Below are 21741 nucleotides of genomic sequence, written 5' to 3' on the forward strand. Positions count from 1 at the left end.
GTCTTTGCAGAAAAGTATTGATCCATCCTCATAAAGATTGCCTGAACACTCACTGTACCTGTCTATTCCTGTAATTTTGGTTAACGTTAACGTTAGCTACTGTATCAGTTTTAGGGTTGACAGACTTCCTTTTATTGCTATCACAGACCGAGGCTACTACCTACACTGGTGGAAATGGTCTCTGTTTACAGGTTCAGGCAGGAAGACTCAGTATGTATTTACTTGATACTTTATTCACACGGTACAATACATCATTGTAACATTTGATTTGGCATTATGGTTCTGCTTGCATCGGCTCCCTGCCACACCCAACGGAGACACCGTCTCGACCTCCGAGCAGAGAGCAGCGACGCATTCCCCCTACGACGGGAAACACAGAACCAAGGGTGGAGGCCGGGGAGGCGGAGGCAGCAGATTTAAACAGAGCACCTTGTGTCGCACTAGCAAGCAGAGTGCAGCGATATCCTGATTAAATACCCGCCCAGCTAAGGTGTGCCCCTATTGCGTGATGACGCACTGCCAGTGACACGCTGGTAATGAGGCGCTATGTCTCGCGTCCCCCTGCATGAACCAGCTCCGCTTGTTTAAACATTTCGGAAAGAATACAGATATAATGAGTTGACAAGCTTATTTAAATTTTGCCTCAGACCAATACATTCTATTTGAAATTACACAGGTTTTCGTAAAACGTAATTTGCTCACAAATTTTGGGCCTGCTAATATGCCAGTGCAAGTGAATGCAGCACTAGACAACTCCAACCACCCTCCCCACTGCGCCGACTGAGACCGAAGTGAAATCAGTTTTATATTCGAGATTCAACAGACATTCATATTTGTACCTCTGTTCAGGCTCTGTGTCATATTTAGGGACCGGGGTATAAGAGTAGACAGCCTGAATGCTGAAAAAATCTAGCAGCAATTTGAATACACACCATTTTCAGTGTTTCTTCAATATTTTTGTCAAAATGGACCATACAAACTTCAAACTTGTGGCACATTCTTCTACTACTAGCCAGCCAAGTTGTCCAAACTTTGGTTTGATGATACAGTTTATTATGGATTAGCCAATAAATCAGTGAAAACACTTTTGAATTTTTTGTTCAGTGTTTCTTCAATATGTTTGATTTATTAAGGCTTTAATAATGTGCCATAATAATGTTTGTTGTAACAAAATAATTGTTGTAATGTAATGTTTTTGAGTTAAAATGTCTTAATTTGGGGGCATTCCAAATAAAAATTGATTCCAAATAAACATTGATTAATATGACTGCGATTAAATCAGCATATATACTTCTGCCACGGGGGTGCCACCCCTCAAAATCTCCTGCCACCCTCTTGCCACCCCATGAATATTTTTCTAGATACGCCCCTGCATGTGACCTTTAATGGATATAACGTGATCTAACACCAATTGGTAATAATGTAATAAATAAAACCTTGAGAAGTGTCTAAAATATACTTTATTGAACATTTGCCTTTGAAAGGGGCATATTAACAGAAGTATATACAATATGTTTCCATCAGTTATAAGTGGGGGTGAAACATAGACTGAAGACCTTCATTGTCCCACAAAAGCAGTCTGGCTTGATGACACAATAAAAAATAAAAAATTATGGGTGTGTTTAACAAAAGCTTCTGAAGGCAAGACTAATATTATTTAAATATATATCATTTCTTATTGTGGTGATCAGTTAAAGTATTAATCTTCGTCTTTGCTCCAGATAGACATGTCAATAATCTATGCTCAAGCTTAACATAATATAATATTTGCCATCATGTCATGAACGTAAAAACATTCCACGTAAAAATAATGGGAATAAAGTATATTAACAACATTTCATGTATGTGTGACAACCATTTGCTATTCTTGCTACAACAGGGCAGACAACTCAAGCCATTTCTCCCTGTGCTCATTCAATATAAGTCTATGGCTCATTCAGCTCCAGGTAAATTGGCAATCGGCCAATGTGAACATTTGTGCTCGTGCTCTGTTCGTATCCGCGAGCACATTTGCAGGCAACTTTTATTGATGTAAGCAAGAAAATGGGGTGCCAGTTTACCCATTTCGGATTGGTTTCAAACTTAGCAAAAATCTGGAAAAAATCTTCTATGAAAAAGCTTGGTTTGAGAATCGAACAAAAATTATTGGGGGAGATAGTTTTGTAAAAGTTGACTGGAGTTCATAGAATAAAAACGACCGGAAGAGCCGGAAGTCTAACAAGAAATGCAATACCACCTACATCCACCGGGGCCGTTGCTTCAAGCCGAGGGGCGAAGGGTGGGGCTGCCCCCACGAACACAAAAGTTCACATTGGCCGGTAGCCGATTTACATTGAGCTGAATGAGCCATAGACTTACATTGAATGAGCACAGGGAGAAATGGCTTGAGTTGCCTGCCTTGTTGAAGCAAGTTTAGCAAATAGTTGTCACACATAGGCCTACATGAAATGTTGTTAATATAGTTTAACCCGTTATTTTCAAACAGATTGGATTTTTCGTGAAAACTTTCATGATATGATGGCAAATATATTATGTTAAGCGCGAGCATAGATTGTTGACATGTCTATCTGCAGCAAAGACGAAGATTAATACTTTAACTGTTAACCACAATAGGAAATGATATATATTTAAACAATATTAGTCTTGACTTCAAAAGCTTTTGTTAAACACACCCATTATTCTTTTTTTGATCGTGTCATCAAGCCAGACTGCTTTTGTGGGACAATGTTTCACCCCCACTTACATCTGATGGAAACGTCTTGTAGCCTATGGTTCTATGAACATGCCCCTTTCAAAGGCAAATGTTCAATAAAGTATATTTTAGACACACTTCTCGAGCTTTTATTTATTCCATTATTAACACGTCTTGTTAGATCACGTTATAACCATTAATAGACGTTTGGTTTTCTAGGTTGAGCATGTAAAACACAGGTCGCATTTCGACACTGATGTGAAATTGAAGGCATTGTGAATTTTGTGGCATTTCGTTTGAATATAAAGTTGACAGTAAGCTATGGTAAGTCTGCATTATGGAAGATTTCGGTTACCAAAATAACTATTAAGCTTTCTTTGCCTGGCGAGCACAACGACGGAGCTGTTCATGTTAACAGTTTATTTTATCCGATACAATGCGTTGTAAATCATACTCATATCACGAAGAAAAAAAGCAACATATGTGATGAGTTTCATCTAGAATAGCCCTATATTTAGCCATATAGCCTAAAAAACAAGTGAAAGGAATACTATACAGTGACAGAATACATTTCCGTTAAGTTTGCATCATGTGTCTGATTCTTATCGGACTTGTACCCCATTCTGCCCATAGATTCTGCAACTGCAATGCCCACACGCTCGTAACCATATAAATCTATGCTCGCGACTGTTTGTCGCAAAGTATGACGTGTCCAGCTAGTTGCAAGCGTGCACGAGGTCTCGGAGCTAGGGAAAAAAAGAGCCACTGTTTAAAGCTAGACCGGAAGACACGGAAGTGGAAAGATGGCTGCGTCCAGTCTCGCGCTCTCGCTTGCCTCACTGCGCCACTGAGCACTTTTCATAGAAATGAATGGGGACGCCATCTTGGAAGACAGAAGTAGCTGTCTCTAGTTATATTAACTCTATGGGTGGGGGCCTGGTATAGACCATAGAATGTCTAATATGGGGAGAACCCTTATGTCTATGGGGAGACATTCCACTCTCTGGAAACATCCGGGTTCTGAACTGGTTGCAGTTCTCAGGATATACATTTTTGTATAGTAATTTGAATTCTGAATTCGAAAGGGGAGGCAAAAAAATACACACTGCTGGGTGTAAGATTTTTTTTAAGTCGCTTTACTGTTCTAAAAAGCCTTTAAAAATGTAATTGGCGTCATACACATTGTATGGCCAGAGATACTGCTTGACGGCAAGCTCTGGTCACTTGCACTTTTCTCTCGAGGCATCAACAACACAGCTGACAGGGAAGGCTCCCTCTCAATACACATGCTAGAAAGAGTTTTTGTGTGCTAATGATGTTGCTAATGCTCTGACATTCTGGTTCTGCTTCGGATGCCATCAAGCGGGATCAAACTTCTCCCGGGTATAATACACTTGAAGTGTCGATCAGGTCATCATATTTCTCTGGCCACTGGATTGCAGGGCTTGACATGAACTTTTTGAGGCACTTGTCCATGCACAAAAGTCACTTGACCCTGATACCTTTAAATAGGCTGACCAAGTGATCGGGCAAAACTAGCCTGGCTTAACGGAGGTCGCTTTCTCAGGCAAATGACGAATGAAACAGGCTCGGTTAAAGAAATCCAAGATGCTTGCTATCTACAAAAGTCAGTCCTCCCTGACTTGGTGTAGAATGGAGTGAAATACAACATTGTGCCAGTGAGCGACCCGAGTCTGACTAACGGTGCGTTCACACTGCAGCGGGGCGGGCAGAGCGGGGCGTCGGCTTCCCATTCATTTTCAATGAAACCAGGCGTTGACGCCCGCGCATGGCATTGTGGGAAGGCAAGCGGGGGGTCGCCGCTCGCGTAGGGCATTGTGGGAAGGCAAACGGGGCGGCGAAAGTTGGATTTTCTCAACTCTATGTAAATGAGGAGCGTGAAAACACTAGCGTTGGCCAATCGGGTAGGTTTCTTGTAACGTAGCAACTGTTGCTCATGGTAAACATTTCTAGGTTTTACAATTTCAAGATGGAAGAGCAACTCATCGTATGTGTGTCTTCATACCCAGTATTGTATGATACGTCTATGTTCGATTACAGAGACGTAAATAAAAAATATTATGCCTGGCGCAGGGTTGCTGAGGTTGTCGGCGTCCCTGGTGTGTTGTATTTTGTACTTCAATTCAGTTTCTTCACATGTCAACGTTTATGTCTGATGCATCTTTTTTCCAGCCGGAACAGACCCGTTACATAGAGTGCGGGTGGCATTTAATCTTTCACTCGGCCTAAAAAAAGTGTGGAAAAAGATAACCTATTGAGTGCTGTAGATAACATCATGTCAGATCTAGAATGCGTATCGGATTTTTGGTTAATGTGTGTAAAAGTTGTATTTTGTCTGCACATTTGCCATGACATTATACGAACTACAACAGTGATTTAAGAGAACTACAGCTCTGAATGAATCTGTCTGACATGCCCCCGAGCGTGGTGCACTGTGGGAAGGCCGGCGGTGCTGAGCGGTAAAAAAAAAAAAGTCTGCAGTCTGAACGCACCGTAACGCCTAAAGAGTATAACGCCGTGGGACGCAGTCTCACTCAGATTGCCAGTTTTACACAAATCACAAGAATAATCGGACCAGCTGGCTGAAAGCAGAATTCCCATATCTCTTAAAACTGTTTTTCAAAGTCTGGGTCACGACTCACGGGTGGGTCGCGGGGGATGAAAATTGGGTCGGCAAATATGTTTTCATAATTATTTTGTCTAAGGGTTTTGGAAATGACTTAACCATTTTCGAATAGTGCTTTGTTTCCTGTTTATTTCCCTTTTTATATGGTATTTTCTTTTATTTTGAAATGATTGCGCAACAAGCTGGTGCTAGGTGCTGTAATCGGACGTAGCCTACCTGCAGAAGAAGTTTGGAAGGAAAGCGCACTCACGTGTAGCTCGCAGAATAAATACGGAGTATAAAAAGTATAAAGTATGTCGAGTTTCGGAGTTAAGTCGTTATGTTAGCCTGGCTTCAGAAAAGGTACTAAAAGAAGGCGTGTGCCAGAGCCAGACAAGTCAACAGAGGTCCAAATCCAACCAGAAACATCGGATCATGAGCTTCAAACAAATAAATACATATGCATGACCGCGGGAACTCGGGGTGCTGCAGCACCCCCTGACAGCACGAGAATTTAAAATGCAATGACTTGAAAATCCACCACCGCGGCACAGCCCCGCAGTAGCGGACTGGCCATCGGGAGCACCGGGAGAAGAATAGCCTGGAAATAGCCTGGAAAACCAGGCTAAGAAAAGTAAGGGTGGGGCTGAAAAATTGAGGCAAAAAGACAACACCTTCACTAGACAAGGTTTTACCAATGAAAAAACGTCTGTGTTTATTTAACTTCAAGCTCAAGAACTATTTTGCGCTCAAATAAAGGCCCAAAATGTTGGCTCGCGCGCTGTGCGCGCTCGCATGAAAGGGGCAATTGACTGGGTATTTCACACTGTTCCTTAAGGTCTCTGAATAGGGTATGTAACATTGGTTGGGTTGAAAATGGCCCGGGTGCTGTTCTATGCCCACTGACAGATCCTCTGAAATGTTCCCGGGAAAAAACACTATCTCCTTTTATGGTATGCTCATTAATATTTAGATAAGCTTCGCGCTGATTGGTTGGTATTCAACGAGTGAAGCTGGGGAGCAAAAACGCAGTTGCAGACTTGAAATAAAAACGCGCAAATAAATCTATTGTGTCTACACAACACTGTTTTCAACAGATTGACTATATATCATTTGAAATGATAACATTACTTGTTTCCAATTCTGTTGTTGAAGCAAACTGGATTGACTTGGGTGGTTAGAACGTTAGGCTATAGCTTAGCAACCAAACCATATCTTGATTCTTCTCGGCTTCAGTTAGCTAGCTAGCTCTAAATAACTTGCTGAAAAATAACATGACAAAGATCTGGACAAACATGCATCATGAATTGTAGATTTACATTGCACAGTTTATTTATTTGAATGAAACACAGTCAGGAACACGAATCAACGTTAGCCCCATTGCCAATAAACTAGGCAAAATTATCACACATTCTACCTATGCTCTTGCGTTAGCAAGCTAAACTAGTTTACATGCCTACAGTCTAGGTGCCTACTGTCTAGGTGTTACTAGTAACAGTTACTAGCAATACTAACGTATCCTGTATCAAGCACCTGCCTTTCTCCAGTTCTTTCAAATAGATTATCTATACAGGCATTAGCAATAAGCCAGACTGCTGTTCGTTTTCTGGCTATTTTTCGGAAGCTTCCCTTCTAATGCCGACTACAGCTAGTCTAGCTAGAGTCATTTGATGTGTAAAAACTTATTTAGCATTCTACCTGGTATGCTATATACAGGAAACGTTAGCATTGCTAATAACTGTTAGCACAACATCATACTGTCCTTATAGCTTGCGGTTGCAATGAGCATACGGTCGGAACAGCACCTCTTTCCAGGTTCAGCTTCCTAGCAAATCCTGCTTGCAATTAGCCTGGCTGCCAGCCCAACTTCTCCGCGCCCACAAAAAAATTTGGTCGGGAAGTTGGGTCTGGAGGGTCTCGTATTGGGAACAACTACATAAAACCAGGATCGGGACGGACCAATGAAATTGCCAGGGCGGGCTTTATACGATAATGGACAGATGATCAACAGTAAAGTAATCAACAATGTCACGAAAGAGCCCTTGGGTTGAATCTATTTTCAACAAACAACATATTAAGTTGCTCTGATTGGTTGTAGGTCTATCCAATTGAGCGAAGAGGCATTTGTTTTACGAGTTCGGTTGAAACACGCCAAGGAGTCACAGCCCAACGGAGAGTTTTCAGACTCATATTCTGACTAGAATTATGAGTAGGACAACGTCAGGCTAGCTTGCAATTGTCCAAGGTTGTCAAAACTGTCTTGGATGAAATGTTCAGAGCAAATGAATGATTGAGTGTCGAACTTCGCCGGGATCTTCTCATAGACAACAGCAGCCCTGTTGAATGTTTGGCTCCTTGGGAAGACTGTGAGTGTTAGGCCGAATCCCAATACTCCCCCTTACCCCTTCCCCTTAGCCCTTCCCCTTAACTTACCCCTTCCCCTTGGCCCTCGAAAGTAAGGGGTAAGGGCTACATAGCCCTAGGAAATGGGACACCACTTGGTTACAGGTACGTCATCTAGCACGTATCGATATCTCCAAAGCAAGTAGTGTTATGCACTGATTTAAACAAAATTCGCTGCTAATGGAGTTTACTTTAAACTGTAGACATGCTAGTCAAAGAAATGAGGGACTGTTGTGCAATTCAGCACTGTAATATTAGCGTACCAAACTAGCGATTTTTAGAAACGTTTCAATTAGGAAAATGGTTGCAAATATATATGTTCATGACTGCATATAACACAAAACAAGACTGTCATAATTTTTTTATCAATTAATTAAGCCGAAAATATTATATTTAGCGGACTCTCTGGATGATCTGGCCGCCATTGTTGCCGGTCGCGCAGTTTTCACATAGCCCTCGGTTTCAAGTAAGCTCCCGACCTCACTTGGTTTTAAGGGGTGTATACCCCTTAGTCTTAGCCCTTCCCCTAGCTCAAAAAGAGTATTGGGACACCACTAGCTCTCACGGGAACGCGCAAAACGAAGGGGAAGGGGTAAGGGGGAGTATTGGGATTCGGCCTTAGCCTTCCCTGTACAGCCTGGAACACAGCATTTACGACTGTGGTCCATTTTCAATATCCTTGTTATAATTCAAAACGTTCTTCTTTGTAATTTATTTTTAATTTTTGTAACTTATAAGTAGCCTACACAGAGCAGCGCACAGCTAAACTAGTATCGGAGATAGACGCTACCTCGGGCAGGTCTGGATGTAAATTCTGGGGCGTGACAAAGATACAGACCAGAGCCAAAAAGGGCGGTCCCCGGTCCTACGTCAGACCGGTAGCTTTGTTGAAAAGCAAGCATTTTACAGCCACATTTTTTTTTTTTTTGATTTGAATAGGAAATGGACTTTGATATTCACGGTATGTTCATTTTACCCACCGATCTGTCGTTATTCAGTTATGACAAGGTAAAATCGGTTTTGCAGTCAATTGCCCCTTTAAATGGGGAAGTACCTATCTTTCTTTCCGAAGTAGCATCACATCAAACACAGACTGTGCATGCATTAGCAAGGCAGCTGTGGTGTCGTAGATACTTTAGAACTAATTATTATGTTAAAACTTGAACAAATATATAATAACGGAAGGGAAATTGTACATTTGCAAACACCCCTTTTCATATCATTTGGGTCGCGATGGTTTGTCATTTTGAAAATGTGGGTCGCCGAAAAAAAACTTTCGAAAAAAAACCCCTGTCTTAAAAGATGCCCTGCTTGACTTTTTTTTAGGTGAAAAACGTTTGGTGTAGAATTAATATTGTTGGTTTTGACTTATATATTGTCCCCTTCTTTATGTTGTTACTTCCTGTTAAGCTATTTTACATCATACAACATTTTGGTAATGTGAATAATGAACAAGTGGAACCATTTATTGTGGAGCCACAATAAATGAAGGCTCATGGATGCAACTTTCTTCCATAGCTTTCCACCTGTAACTTATTTAGCTAGAGGGGAAATCTTTCTGTTGTGTGCTGCCAACTACTGGACGAAAAGGTATTGCTGTATGAGTTAATCAGCTCACAACAAATAGATACAATTGTCTTTCTTAAGGTACATACCGAGTGGGTTGCCTTAATCATTAACCCAAAAATTGCCCCCCCTGAGAATTTTTTCAGGAGCCGCCACTGCCCCATAGTAATACTTACATCACAACCCCAAGTTATTAATATACTACAACCCCTAGTAACTAATAGTGTTGTACGGTATACCAAAATGTAGGTAGGCCTACTTTTCAATATTTTGGGGGGAAAAAATTGTTAGGTTTAAATATTTCCCAATGTTCGGTACTTCTAGGACAAACTAGACTTAGTGATTCTAAAGTCTACTGAGGGACTACCTTGCCGACAGAGCCGACTCTGAAGGCAAACCCACAGACATTACGAAGCTTATTTGTAAAAAAAAGTGCTATAAAACTCTGTCGTGCAAAGGAGGAAATATTTCTAACCTCACCAGCACCTCAGTGACAGACACCAAGACCTAGAGACCAAGACCTACACGCAGAGTACCAAAAACAACACAGGTTAGCGAATAAGCTAGGTCAAAACACCGCCACTGCTGCCAGAGCAAGACAGGCAGCTTGGCAAAGAAATTGCCGATAAGCTAAATGCATAAGTTTGGGAAAAATGTATAGGGTCATCTTAAGTGCCTCATTACCCCAATCAATCAGATCACATTTATTTAAATGTGTCTGCTGGCAGTAGGCTTAATGGAAATGAATTATCGAATGAGTAGCTTTATTTTCAATTTCTTCGCATGTCAAGACTAAAAAGGAACGCAATGCAAACTCATTTTAACATGTCAATTTTTTTTCCCGCAATTAACAATCTTTTTGGCCAAGAAAACTTCTTAGTTTTTTTCACATGCTGTTTGAGTGGATGGCGAGCGCGAGACGCCGAAATGGATGCCAATTAGTTTCTGAATGGAAAATGGTTCCATTGACAAGACCAAAGTGATCTATGTGTTTTGTCGTTGTGAACTGAGCTATCATCGCTGCACGTCCAGTCTGAAATACCGCTTGATGGCCAAGCACACAGCTGATACAAATTCTCCGCCCCCTCGTCAAAGCCAGGCGATTGCAGTGTTGTTTTTAATTAACAACAACAAAAATTGCACTAAGCAACACAATCCACTTTTCCATGTTGATTAGAGCATTAAAATGAGAATTATGAGACAAGAAATCAATGGAAATTTAGAATAGATAAAAATTGCGATTAATCACGAGTTAACTATGACATTAATGCGATTAATCGCGATTAAATATTTTAATCGTTTGACAGCACTAATAAAAATGAATCAATATGACGTTTCCCACTCTCCCACAGTGAAACATAAAAAACTGCACAACAGATAAGACAAGATATTTCCTAAAACATAGCATTACATATTCACATACAGCAGCTCAAGTTCATAATAAAGCATAATGATTAATGCGGCTTTTGATATTTGCAATGTACGGCCTGAGAAGGTCTTGCAAATAAATGAGTCCTTGTCGGCTGAATCGATATCGCTTAAACAAGAACTCATCTGGGTGAAATAAAGGATCTTGGCGATCGCGAAGAACTCTATTGGTATGGAAAGCTAAACAAACTAGAATAGCTCCTTGGTCAACTGGGTCTCTCAAAAAGGGAGCTGCCATGTTTTTTTCCGGGGGTGTGGCAGGCTTATCCAGCTACACTTACGTTAGCCTGCTCTGGAGCAGGTTAGTGCTAATTGATATGTTACTATGGTGATTTATCGAAAGTTGCTTCCACGAACCAAAAAGAGGGGTGTTTTTTATCTTAGCCTGAAAATTAGCTTACTAAACCGCTTAGCGAGCTACGACGAATACCCCCCTGCATAGGCTCACAAGAGGAAACACAAAGGATTTGTTTACCATATTTACTTTTGCGTGACGAGGTTTAGTAAGACGTGAATGATATTCGTTCACAAGTAATAATTACAGGTTTTGTTATTTTAACTTCTTTGTACTTTACTTACAGTTCAGTGCAGTGTAAAATTAAATGCTAGTGTGAAAATAGATGACAATTTCAAATCATATAAACTGTCATGATGCATTATTTTGATGCAGAAATTTTTCTTTTAAAATAGTATCTGCTGGTTTACATGCACTAACATATACATGAGATTATAATAAATGTTTGTAGACGTATTTAGGCCAGGGAATTGGCTATAAAATGTTGAGCTGTAACTAATATACAAGTTCTAATAAACAAAACTGAACCTTCAAAACTAATATACTAGTAAATGCAACACTACTACACCACTAGTAGGCTAACTAATCTACTATTAACTATTAGGATGTGATATGATATATTGAGATGGATGGTAATTGATCGGCTCTTTCAGGTTGACTAATTTAAACCCTTTTCCTCAGTGTTCAGGTTCTTATCAGTGTGGTCCATTGTCAGTGTGGTTCTTTGGGGACATATTATTTTCTGACTGTAGTAGTTATATGAGTGTAGCTCCAAACTAGGATGTGAGTCTCTCGCTCCAAGTTAGTTAGAGATGTCTTCAGGAAGCATTTGGACTTTATGGACAGCCAGTGTGATGGCTGCTCTAGGCTAAAGCCAAGGGCCTTCATGTTTATGGTTTGTGATGCTGGCTTGATTGCATCTCTCAGGAATGGCCTTGTGCTCCCCAGTGCCCAGCCAGTGCAACAATATTTGAATGAATGATTGAATTTATATGGTAAACAATAATCGTTTGGTCTTTTAGCGTATTGATTATTGAGAGATTCATGGACCTCTTCAGACTAACGACTCGGCTTGAAATATTTCTTCTTTTACTGGGTTTTGCTCTCTATCTCTCTTTCTTTCTTCCTCTATTTAGTTCTCTGTCCCTCTTTTTCACTCTCCCCCTCCACCCAGCTCTCTTTCCCTCTCACAAATGCACAGACACACACACTTACATACTCACACCACCTACACCTCTAGCCTATTAGAGGGGTGTTAAAGGTAGATCAATACCCCCCCCCCCCCCCCACAGCAGCAGGTTCTACTTCCTGCCTCTAGGGAAGAGTAATGGAGCTGATTGAAATCAGGAAATGGTCAATCCTTGGTCAGAAACATGTGGAATCACACTGTCATGAAGGCAGGTTAGGGTGCCATTGACATTGGGGTGGGGTGTTGTTTTGGGGTAGTGGTATGAGCATGTTAGCTGTGAAGGGCTTGTGAGGCAGAGGAGCAACCAGTTGTATATACAGTACTATACAGTAGTTGTGGATGTCTGGGTACCTATGCTGTAGCTATCAGCATACTCTACTGTAGGCCATACTGCTCTGGGTTGTAATGACTCTAAACCTGACCTTCCTCTCCTTCTCACTTCTCAGGTCAACCAGGACAACGTGGTAAAGGTTGGCCACAAGCAGGTGGTCAATATGATCAGACATGGGGGAAACCACCTGATCATCAAAGTGGTGACGGTCAGCAGGAATCTGGACCCAGACGACACAGCCAGGAAGAAAGGTAAGCCTCTCTTTAATCCATCTCAATTTGCTTTCATCACTCTCTTTTACTCCTCTCTCATCTGTCTTTCTCACCCCTATTCCTCTCTCTCGTCCCTCTCTCACTCCTCTCTTCTCCTTCTCTCACTCCTCTCTAATCTCTCTGTCACTCCTCTTTCTAGTCTTATCCTTCACTCTCTCTTATTTAATCCCTTTCTCACCTCTCTCTTATGGTCCTGTATCTCAGTGGTTCTCAATCCTGATCCTCAGGACCCCCTGCCCTGCATGTTTTAGATATTTCCCTGCTCCAACACACCTGATTCAAATACATGGGCCTGATAACGACCCATTAATTTGACTCATGTGTGTTTGAGGAGGGAAACATCTTAAACATGCAGGGCAAGGGGTCCCGAGGACCAGGATTGAGAACCACTACTGTATCTTATGTCACCAGTGGCGGCTGCTAGTCCTTCAAAGAAGCCAAGTTCATTTTTGACCTACATAATAAATATGTTGCATTTATTTGGCTGGTTCATTGGGGGTAGCCAATGACACTAGCCGAGCCTACTGTATGAATGAATGATCGAATGAACGAACGATCTAACGAAACGATATGACACTCGGAGGAAATGTGGGAATTAGGTTAAACTGAAACAAGAAATGTGGTGTATAATTGAATTAAATGTATGATGAAAATTGGCTAGCAATTTCGCCAAGCAAATTGCAAGAAATAGGTTGCAGCATTTTGTCTTTCGACTACACTTGCAAAATCCGCAATGGGACTGAGCTCAAATAACTTCAGCATTGTAGCACTGTGACGCTGCGGGAATGTATGAAATCAAGTCAGTCGACCTGCTAAATGTAGCTGATTCTGAACGAACTTGTCTTCGAGATGAACGTGTTCTAACGCATTTAAAATGTTAACACAATAGTAAATATTTGACCATTCATTTTAAGGGAAGCCGAGCTTCCCTTGCAGTCTTAAAGAAATTGCCACTGTATGTCACCCCTTTCATCTTACATATCTCTCTCATACCTTTCTGCCTAAAGAGGTCTGCTTGATCAGTATCTGATAGATGAGGATGACCTCTAATCTCTGACTTTGTCAGCCAGTGGCAGCTGATGAAAATGATTCTAGGTGGGGCTGTAAAATATTCAGTCACTTCAGTAACCTTTCCAATACAATTGAACACAAACTGCAGGATACAAGTGCTTTGTGAAATAGTAATTATTTAATGAATATATATATAGGCAAATGTCCACATTTGTGGACAATAAATAATACACTCAGTAAAGAAATATTGAAAACCACAGACATCTGGGCACTTGAGCCACTCCCCCAGGTAATATTAGGAAACACAACACAACTATTACTGTAAGACTAAATATTAAGGATTTATAGATATATTGCTGGAAGACACACGCGTGTGTGTTATTATTTGTACATGAATTTTGCCCTTCTGTCCTTCTGAGTGACAAACTTCTCTATGTGCCTGTTCTTACCAACTTCTTTGTTGTGTTTCCTCACCCCAATCCGATGACCTTAGTCCAGTTGCTTAGCGATATTGACTCTGCCTAGCATGGCTAGCTTGATTGTATTCTCCATGTGTGCCTGTGTACACTCATGTTTTTATTTTCACAGATAAATGTTTAATGTTCTTAACTCCTTGCAGTAACAATCCATGTATCTGTTCCGAATGTTTTAAAAAGCAAGCACAGGAAGCAAAATAAGGCATTGAGATGACTGCATCATCGATCGAGGCATTTCAGTTGTACCAATAGCGGGAGAAACCTCTCGTGTATGATTTACCTTTTTCACTCGCCTGTTGAGTTGCCAAATTTTTATGTCAGGTTGATCTGGGCCAAGCTCTTTTATTTTAATTTTCTCCAGTAAAGTTCTCTTCTCAAAAGGATTTTGGAGAAGATATCTGACAGAATTTAAGAACGGCTAAAGTCCATCTGTAGCTTGGTCCTAACCAGACTCTCGTACATTTCATTTGTACAGAGAGTCTGGCCTCGCTCCATTGACAAGCGTTGAGTTCCTTGTAGGCGGGTACTCTGTTGAAGTTTTAAACTATTGGATCTGCCCAGAGCCACTCTGATCTGCCATAACCAATCGCTAGCGTTCGCCTTAGCCAATTCCTTCACCACTACTGTAACAGAGCTAGCTGCCGTAGCTGGAAAATCAAACTTTTCCCAAACCCTGTGGGGAGGAGGGCCACAACATCATGGCCACCAACAAAACTCAAAAACTTGTTCTTACTCCGGATTTAGCTGTTGGATATTCGGCAGCGTTGCCACAACAGACTGAATGGCTTGGCTCGCATCTTTCTCCGCCGCCATTACGGAACTACAACACAAACTAGCACACAACATCAATGTCATCGTTCTCAGCCACTCCCTCTGTTCGCTGATTGGCCGGTTAAAAAGTAACCTGCAAAATCTGACTTACTTACTGAACGGCCAGACCAAGTACAGAAGCAAAATCCAAATTGAGCAGAAGTACGTAGGTCGGCAGAGCCAAGCTAGTCCATCTGTCTTTGAGTCATCATTTTCAATAACGTAACGTAGGCCCTACAGTTGCACAATCACTGTAGAATAGTGATGTGTCGTTCATGAACGATTCATTTGTGTAAAGTTTCAATAAATCTCGGGCACAGTAAAATAGCTTTTAGATCCATTAGTAAACTTGTATATCTCAGTTACAATAATTTGCATCTCATGCTAACAACACCATATTTATTTCTCTTGTCCCGCTGCTTCTGCAGTCTCAACACCATAAACCAAACTAAAGCGCCCCTTGTGGACTAAATAAAACAATGTCTCCTTACAAACTGAGACACGTCACATGTGGAAATATTAGGTGTGTTCGATTTCATGCAGCACCGGCGGGGCTGCAGCCAGCTGCCTTGAAGCTGAGAATGCCATCGGCTGCTTCAAGTCAGCCGGGCAGCAGGTGGTTGCAGGCGACGTTGGCGTTGCATGAAGTCGAACACACCTAACAATTATAAAATCACATGTTATAAATCATAAACATTACAATTAGTATGACTCGGGAGTAACGAGGAATCTCAAAGAGTGATTCATTAGTTTCCTCGTGGCCGACATAAACATTTTAAAAAGTACAAATAACAAAACCTCTAATGATCACTCGAGAACAAATCTCATTCACTAAACCTAGCAGTGACGCGAAAGTGAATGAGGTAAAAAAATATTTTCTGTTTCCCCTCTTCTGAGCCTATGCAGGTCACGTGAAAAATTATCCAAAGACTCGTACCCGAACCAGGCCCCCACCAGACCCTCGCCCCTCGGCTTGAAGCCTGGTGGATTTAGGTGGTATTGCATTTACGGTTAGGTTCCCGACTCTTCCGGTCGTTTTTATTCTATTAACTCCAGTCAACATTTACAAAACTATCTCCCCCAATAATTTTTGTTCGATTCTCAAACCTGGCTCATACTACTAGCTTTTTCATAGAATAATTTTTCCCGATTTTTGCTAAGTTTGAAACCAATCCGAAATGGGTAAACTAGCACCCCATTTAGCTTATTTGCTTACGTCAATAAAAGTTGCCGAGCACAAATGTTCACATTGGCAGATTGCCGATTTACCTGGAGCTGAATGAGCCATAGACTTATATTGAATGAGCACAGGGAGAAATGGCTTGCGTTGCCTGCACAGACATGAAATGTTGTTAATATAGTTTATTTTCGTTATTTTAAAACAGATTAGATTGTTCTGTGATGGCAAATAGGCTATTATATTATGTTAAGCATGAGCATAGATTGTTGACATGTCTATCTGGACCAAAGACGAAGATTAATACTTTAACTGATAACCACAATAGGAAATTATATATATTTAAATAATATTAGTCTTGCCTTCAGAAGCTTTTGTTAAACACACCCATTGTTCTTTAAAAAAAAAATGTTTATTGTGTCATCAAGCCAGACTGCTTTTGTGGGACAATGAAGGTCCACACTTCTCAAGCTTTTAATTATAACATTATTAACAAGTCTTGTTAGATCACGTTATATCCATTAATAGGCGTTTGGTTTTGTAGGTTGAACATATAAAACACAGACCACATTTCTATACAGTTAAATTGAAGGCAGTGGCATTTCGTTTGAATATAAAGTTGACAGTAAGCTATGGTAAGTCAGCATTATGGAAGATTTCTGTTACCAAAATAACTATTCAACTTTCTTTGCCTGGCGAGAACAACGACGAAGCTTGGCGTTCATGTTAACAGTTTATTAAATCTGATACTATGCGTTGGAAATCATACTCAAATCACGAAGAAAAAAAGCAACATATGTGATGAGTTCCATCTAGAATAGCCCTAGCCTATTTCTAAAAACCAAGTGAAAGAATACTATACAGTGACAGCATACATTTCCGTAAAGTTTGCATCATGTCTCTGATTCTTATCGGACTTGTAGGCCTACCCCATTCTGCCACTGCAATTAGTGATGTGTCGTTCGCAGTGTTGTATTGTAACAAAGTAGAAATACTTAGTTACTGCACTTAAGTCGTTTTTTTGGATATCTGTACTTTACTTTACTACTTATATTTCTGTTTACTTTTACTTTGCTCCATTTTGCAAAGAAAACTGATACATTTCCCCTGAAACCTTCGTTACTCGTTACAAAATCAAATCATGTTTACAAAAAATTAATCATGAGTGATGAGACCAAACGTTGAGGAATGTGGTAGAACACAGACTGCAAGCAGGTTTGGCGAATCAGTGGTCCAAGCGCATGTTAATGCGCTATGACTGTTTGCAAAAGCCCCGCGCCCTTAGTTACTGTTGCTACGTCTTTTGAACTCGTTCATGCACAACACTGTCTGTCAGTGTCAGTGATTCTTTTTGGAGTAATATCTTTGCGATATCCTCCAGATCAAGGAAAAATGGACTGCAATATGCAGTGGAAGGATATATCCAAAACATTAAGACCAACAACGAAGGGGACACAACAATAATCGAAGCAAAATACGGGTCTCAATCAAAGAATGAGAAACCCCACGGCCTCTTCATTTAATGCCACCAGCACAACCTTGTAGACTGTAGTCATATTCTTTCACCGCTGGGTAAGATCTGTATATAATATTTCAAGCTAGCTAACAACCTACAACGATTATTATTATTCTTTATCCAATCTCTGGCGAGGTATCTATCTAGCTACCACTAGCTAGGATGGTGACAATCTAAAGTACTGTACAGTTAGGGTGACCATATGTCCGGATTTCGGCCGGACAGTCCGGTTTTCCAGCCTTTTGTCTGGACAGCTGTTGCGTGTCCGTCTTTTCGCCCTTTTGTCCTCCTTTTTGACCCTTCCTGCCCACCGTCGCAATTTACCACTCGCGTAAGTTTTCCGATGCCCAAAAGAAAGACCTCCTTCTAACCTACGTGGAGTTCAGAACTCCGCTTTGCCATAAGAGCAGCAAAGATCAATATCATACCGTCTGTAAGTTCTATCGCATTGACATTGACGTGAGTAGTAGGGGGAAAGGGGCTTTAAGCATGCCTGCAATACGCAACTGCACAAGGATAATGCTAGGTCTGCCGCCCCCCCTCCCCGACTGATACCCCCACCCCCTTGATACCCCCCCCCCCACCGCTGGGAAACCAGTTAGTGTCCCCCCCCCCCCCGTCAACAACTTTTTGGGGTTGTCCTCCTTTTTGACCCTTTGTCCTCCTTTTTGGACCCAAGTGTCCTCCTTTTCAGGGTCATGCTTCTGGTCACCGTAAGTACAGTAACGTAGCAGTGTGGAGCAAGATAGCTGCTAGTAACGATATTGTTCAAGGGATGTGTGTGCATGTTGCTGAAAGTATTTCACAGTCACTGTACTGATAACTTGCTTGTTAAACTGAGGATCCTGATGTAATGCTATGGCTTTGTATCAGATCGCCAAGTTATTGCTCTCAGGTTGTGCCTTATGCATACCTTCTTTAGAAGATGAACAAAACAGTTTTTCAGTTATAAGTAATGACTTGGTTGTTACTTTCGGTGCTGCTTTAGCATTGCCTATTGTTTTCAAATTGTGTTCAAATAAGGCCCAGTTTATGGGTATACTCATTCTAGTCGGAATAAACTTCATAATTCTCAAAATTCTGAGCCTTTGCTTTTTTATTAACAGCATTTACTTGTACTTTTACTTTCAATACTTAAGTACATTTAATATCAGAAAATTACTTTTGATACTTAAGTACAGTAAAGATCAGATACTTTAAGACTTTTACTCAAGTAGTATTCTAAAAGGTTACTTTTACTTTTACTTGAGTCATTTTCCAGTAAGTTATCTATACTTTTACTCAAGTATGGATTTTGGGTACTTTATACACCACTGGTCGTTCGTGAATGATTTGTTCATTTTGAACGAATCCTTACAAGGACTCGGGAGTAACAAGTCCTCTCAAAGAATGATTCGTTAATTTTCTCGTGGCCGTGCATCAGTACTGTTGCATAGGCTCATCCAAGTAAACAGAAATGATTTGTTTATTTCCCGACTCGGGCTTCGGGTACTAGTCTTTGGAACATTTTTCACGTGACCTGCATAGGCTCTGTACTGGTAGCTAGAGGAAAGGCACGATTCGATCATTTCCTGACTCGGTCTTTCTACGAGTCTTTGGATAATTTTTCACGTGACCTGCATAGGCTTTGTACTGGTAGCTAGAAGAAACGAACGATTTGTTCATTTCCCGACTTGGTCTTTCTACAAGTCTTTGGATCATTTTTCACGTGACCTGCATAGGCTCTGTACTGGTAGCTAGAGGAAACAAACGATTAGTTCATTTCCCGACTCGGTCTTTATACGAGTCTTTTGATCATTTTTCACGCGACCTGCATAGGCCCTGTACTGGTAGCTAGAGGAAACAAACGATTCGTTAATTTCCCAACTCGGTCTTTCTACGAGTCTTTGGATCATTTTTCACTTGACCCGCATTGTATCTTTTAGAGGAAACAGTTTCCTCATTCCCTTTCGCGTGGCCGCTGTTTTACAAAGACGTGAACGGTATTCGCTCAAGTCATCATACTGACTGGTTTTGTTATTTTCACTTTACATTTACACTTACAGTTTAGTGCAGTGTAATTGTTTGCCGTGATAATTAGATGCTAGTGTGATAATAAATGACCAAATCATACAAACTGTCATGATGCATTATTATAAGCCCCCGCCCCCCTGTTTAATGCGAGCCACTGTTTAATGCTAGACCGGAAAAGACTTTATGCAGTGCCGGCGTCGCCTACAGCCGCCTGCAGCCCGGCTGACTTGAAGCAGCCAATGGCATTCTCAGATTCAAGGCAGCCAGCTGCAGCAGACTGTTGGCGCCGCCGGCGCTGCATGAAGTCGAACACACCTATCAACTTTATGACCTGAACACACAGTGACCTGACTCAGAAGAGGAAACATAAATGATTTGTTTACCTCATTCACCGCGTGACTGGGTTTAGTAAGAATGATATTAGTTCACAAGTAATTATTACAGTTTTTGTTATTTTGACTTCTTTGTACTTTACTTACAGTTGAGTGCAGTGTAATTTTTTGCCGTGATAATTAAATGCTAATGTGATAATAAATGACCATTTCAAATCACACAAACTGTCATGATGCATAATTTTTCTTTTAAAATAGTATCTATAGGTTTACATGCACTAAGATATAGTCCCATAACATATAGTCCTATAAAATGTTGAGCAATCCCCCCCCCCCTTCATTTTACTTAACGAGATTCAAAAGTCAGTAAAATTATCCAAACTTCCCATCACTACTATCATTTTCGAAGACGCTGATTGGTTTATATGTGTTGCTATGGTATATCTTGTCAGCAACGTTCAGCAATTCACCTATCGCCAGCAGGTTAGTTGGCGCTCGATGGGCGATTTTTGTAGCGCCTAAGATGTTAAGCATGAAGCAAATTTATCCCAAAACAGAATTTTTGTGTGTGTGTGTATATATATATATAAATACACAACACGTTGTTGTGTATTTTGAACACAGTCATGCTTAAAATTAGTAGTTATTGTCTAGAAGAATATATTACATGAAAAACAAAAATCTAAAACACTTTTCACCAGGGAGGGCGGCGTCCTAGCGTCCTCTATTGGCCAGCCGCCAATGTCATAAGCCAAGCCTGGAGCTAGAGTACACTGTTATTCTCACCTGAGCTCCCCTGCCCAGTAGTCTGATTGGTTAAGGATAAGGGCAGCAAAAGTGTGATAACCACAGCTAACAGAATGGGTAAAATCTGTACCTTATATCAACTGTGTGTGTGCTTCTTCTAAGCCCCCCCACCTCCAAGAAGAGCCCCCTCCACAGCCCTGTCCATGCGCTCCAAATCGATGACTTCAGAGCTGGAGGAACTAGGTAAGGCAAGCCAAAGTGATCACACTGAACAAATGTGAATTAGAACAAAAAAATAAATAATAATAATTAAAGTAACTTTTATGTCGTTTTCTTCTGTGTTTTTTCAACACCTCACACCTAAGTGGATAAAGGTATGCATGGAGTACAGCTTGTTCCCTGTCAAACACCCCACCATCCCACAATAGCTTTCCTCTCACCATTATTGAGTGTTAATTATTTTCTTTCAGATGGCTATATTTACTCTGCTTCTGTGTCTTTCAAAAAAGGCAGCAGAGGTAAAGTCTGGTGTTTGATCAGGGAGGACAGCAATACATAATTGACCATTTTTATAAACAGAATCTGGAACTCAATCAAACCTGTATTGCAGCATGTAGTACAGACCTTAAGGGATAAAACCAGATATTAGTTCTGGGGGTAACAGCAGCCATACACCCCTCCAAGCACTGCTTGTGCTTCTTACAGATAAGAGAACCAAGTATTTCTCGGTTTGTTTGGGTTCCAGTGTAATGTACTATATCACAAACAGCACAGGAAGACTTTCATTTGATGTCCATAACTATTGCATGTTGTCATATGCCTTGTATACATTTAGTCTTTTTTTTTTTGTCATTTAG

At 40.9% G+C, this 21741-nt stretch overlaps 1 protein-coding gene across 2 annotated transcripts in view; it reads left to right on the plus strand.

Annotated features, from left to right (window-relative positions):
• Positions 1–21741, plus strand: part of shank2b (SH3 and multiple ankyrin repeat domains 2b) — a 58116-nt gene that overhangs the window by 30392 nt on the left and 5983 nt on the right. For both annotated transcript variants that reach the window (XM_084672013.1, XM_084672012.1), the window contains 2 exons: positions 12646–12781; positions 21047–21127. In XM_084672013.1, coding sequence (XP_084528139.1) covers positions 12646–12781; positions 21047–21127 — 217 coding nt within the window. The remainder of the gene's footprint in view (positions 1–12645; positions 12782–21046; positions 21128–21741) is intronic.

The sequence above is a fragment of the Hypomesus nipponensis genome, chromosome 14 (assembly GCF_054491055.1).
Source record: "Hypomesus nipponensis isolate SF chromosome 14, ASM5449105v1, whole genome shotgun sequence".
NCBI classification, from domain to species: Eukaryota; Metazoa; Chordata; class Actinopteri; order Osmeriformes; family Osmeridae; genus Hypomesus; species Hypomesus nipponensis.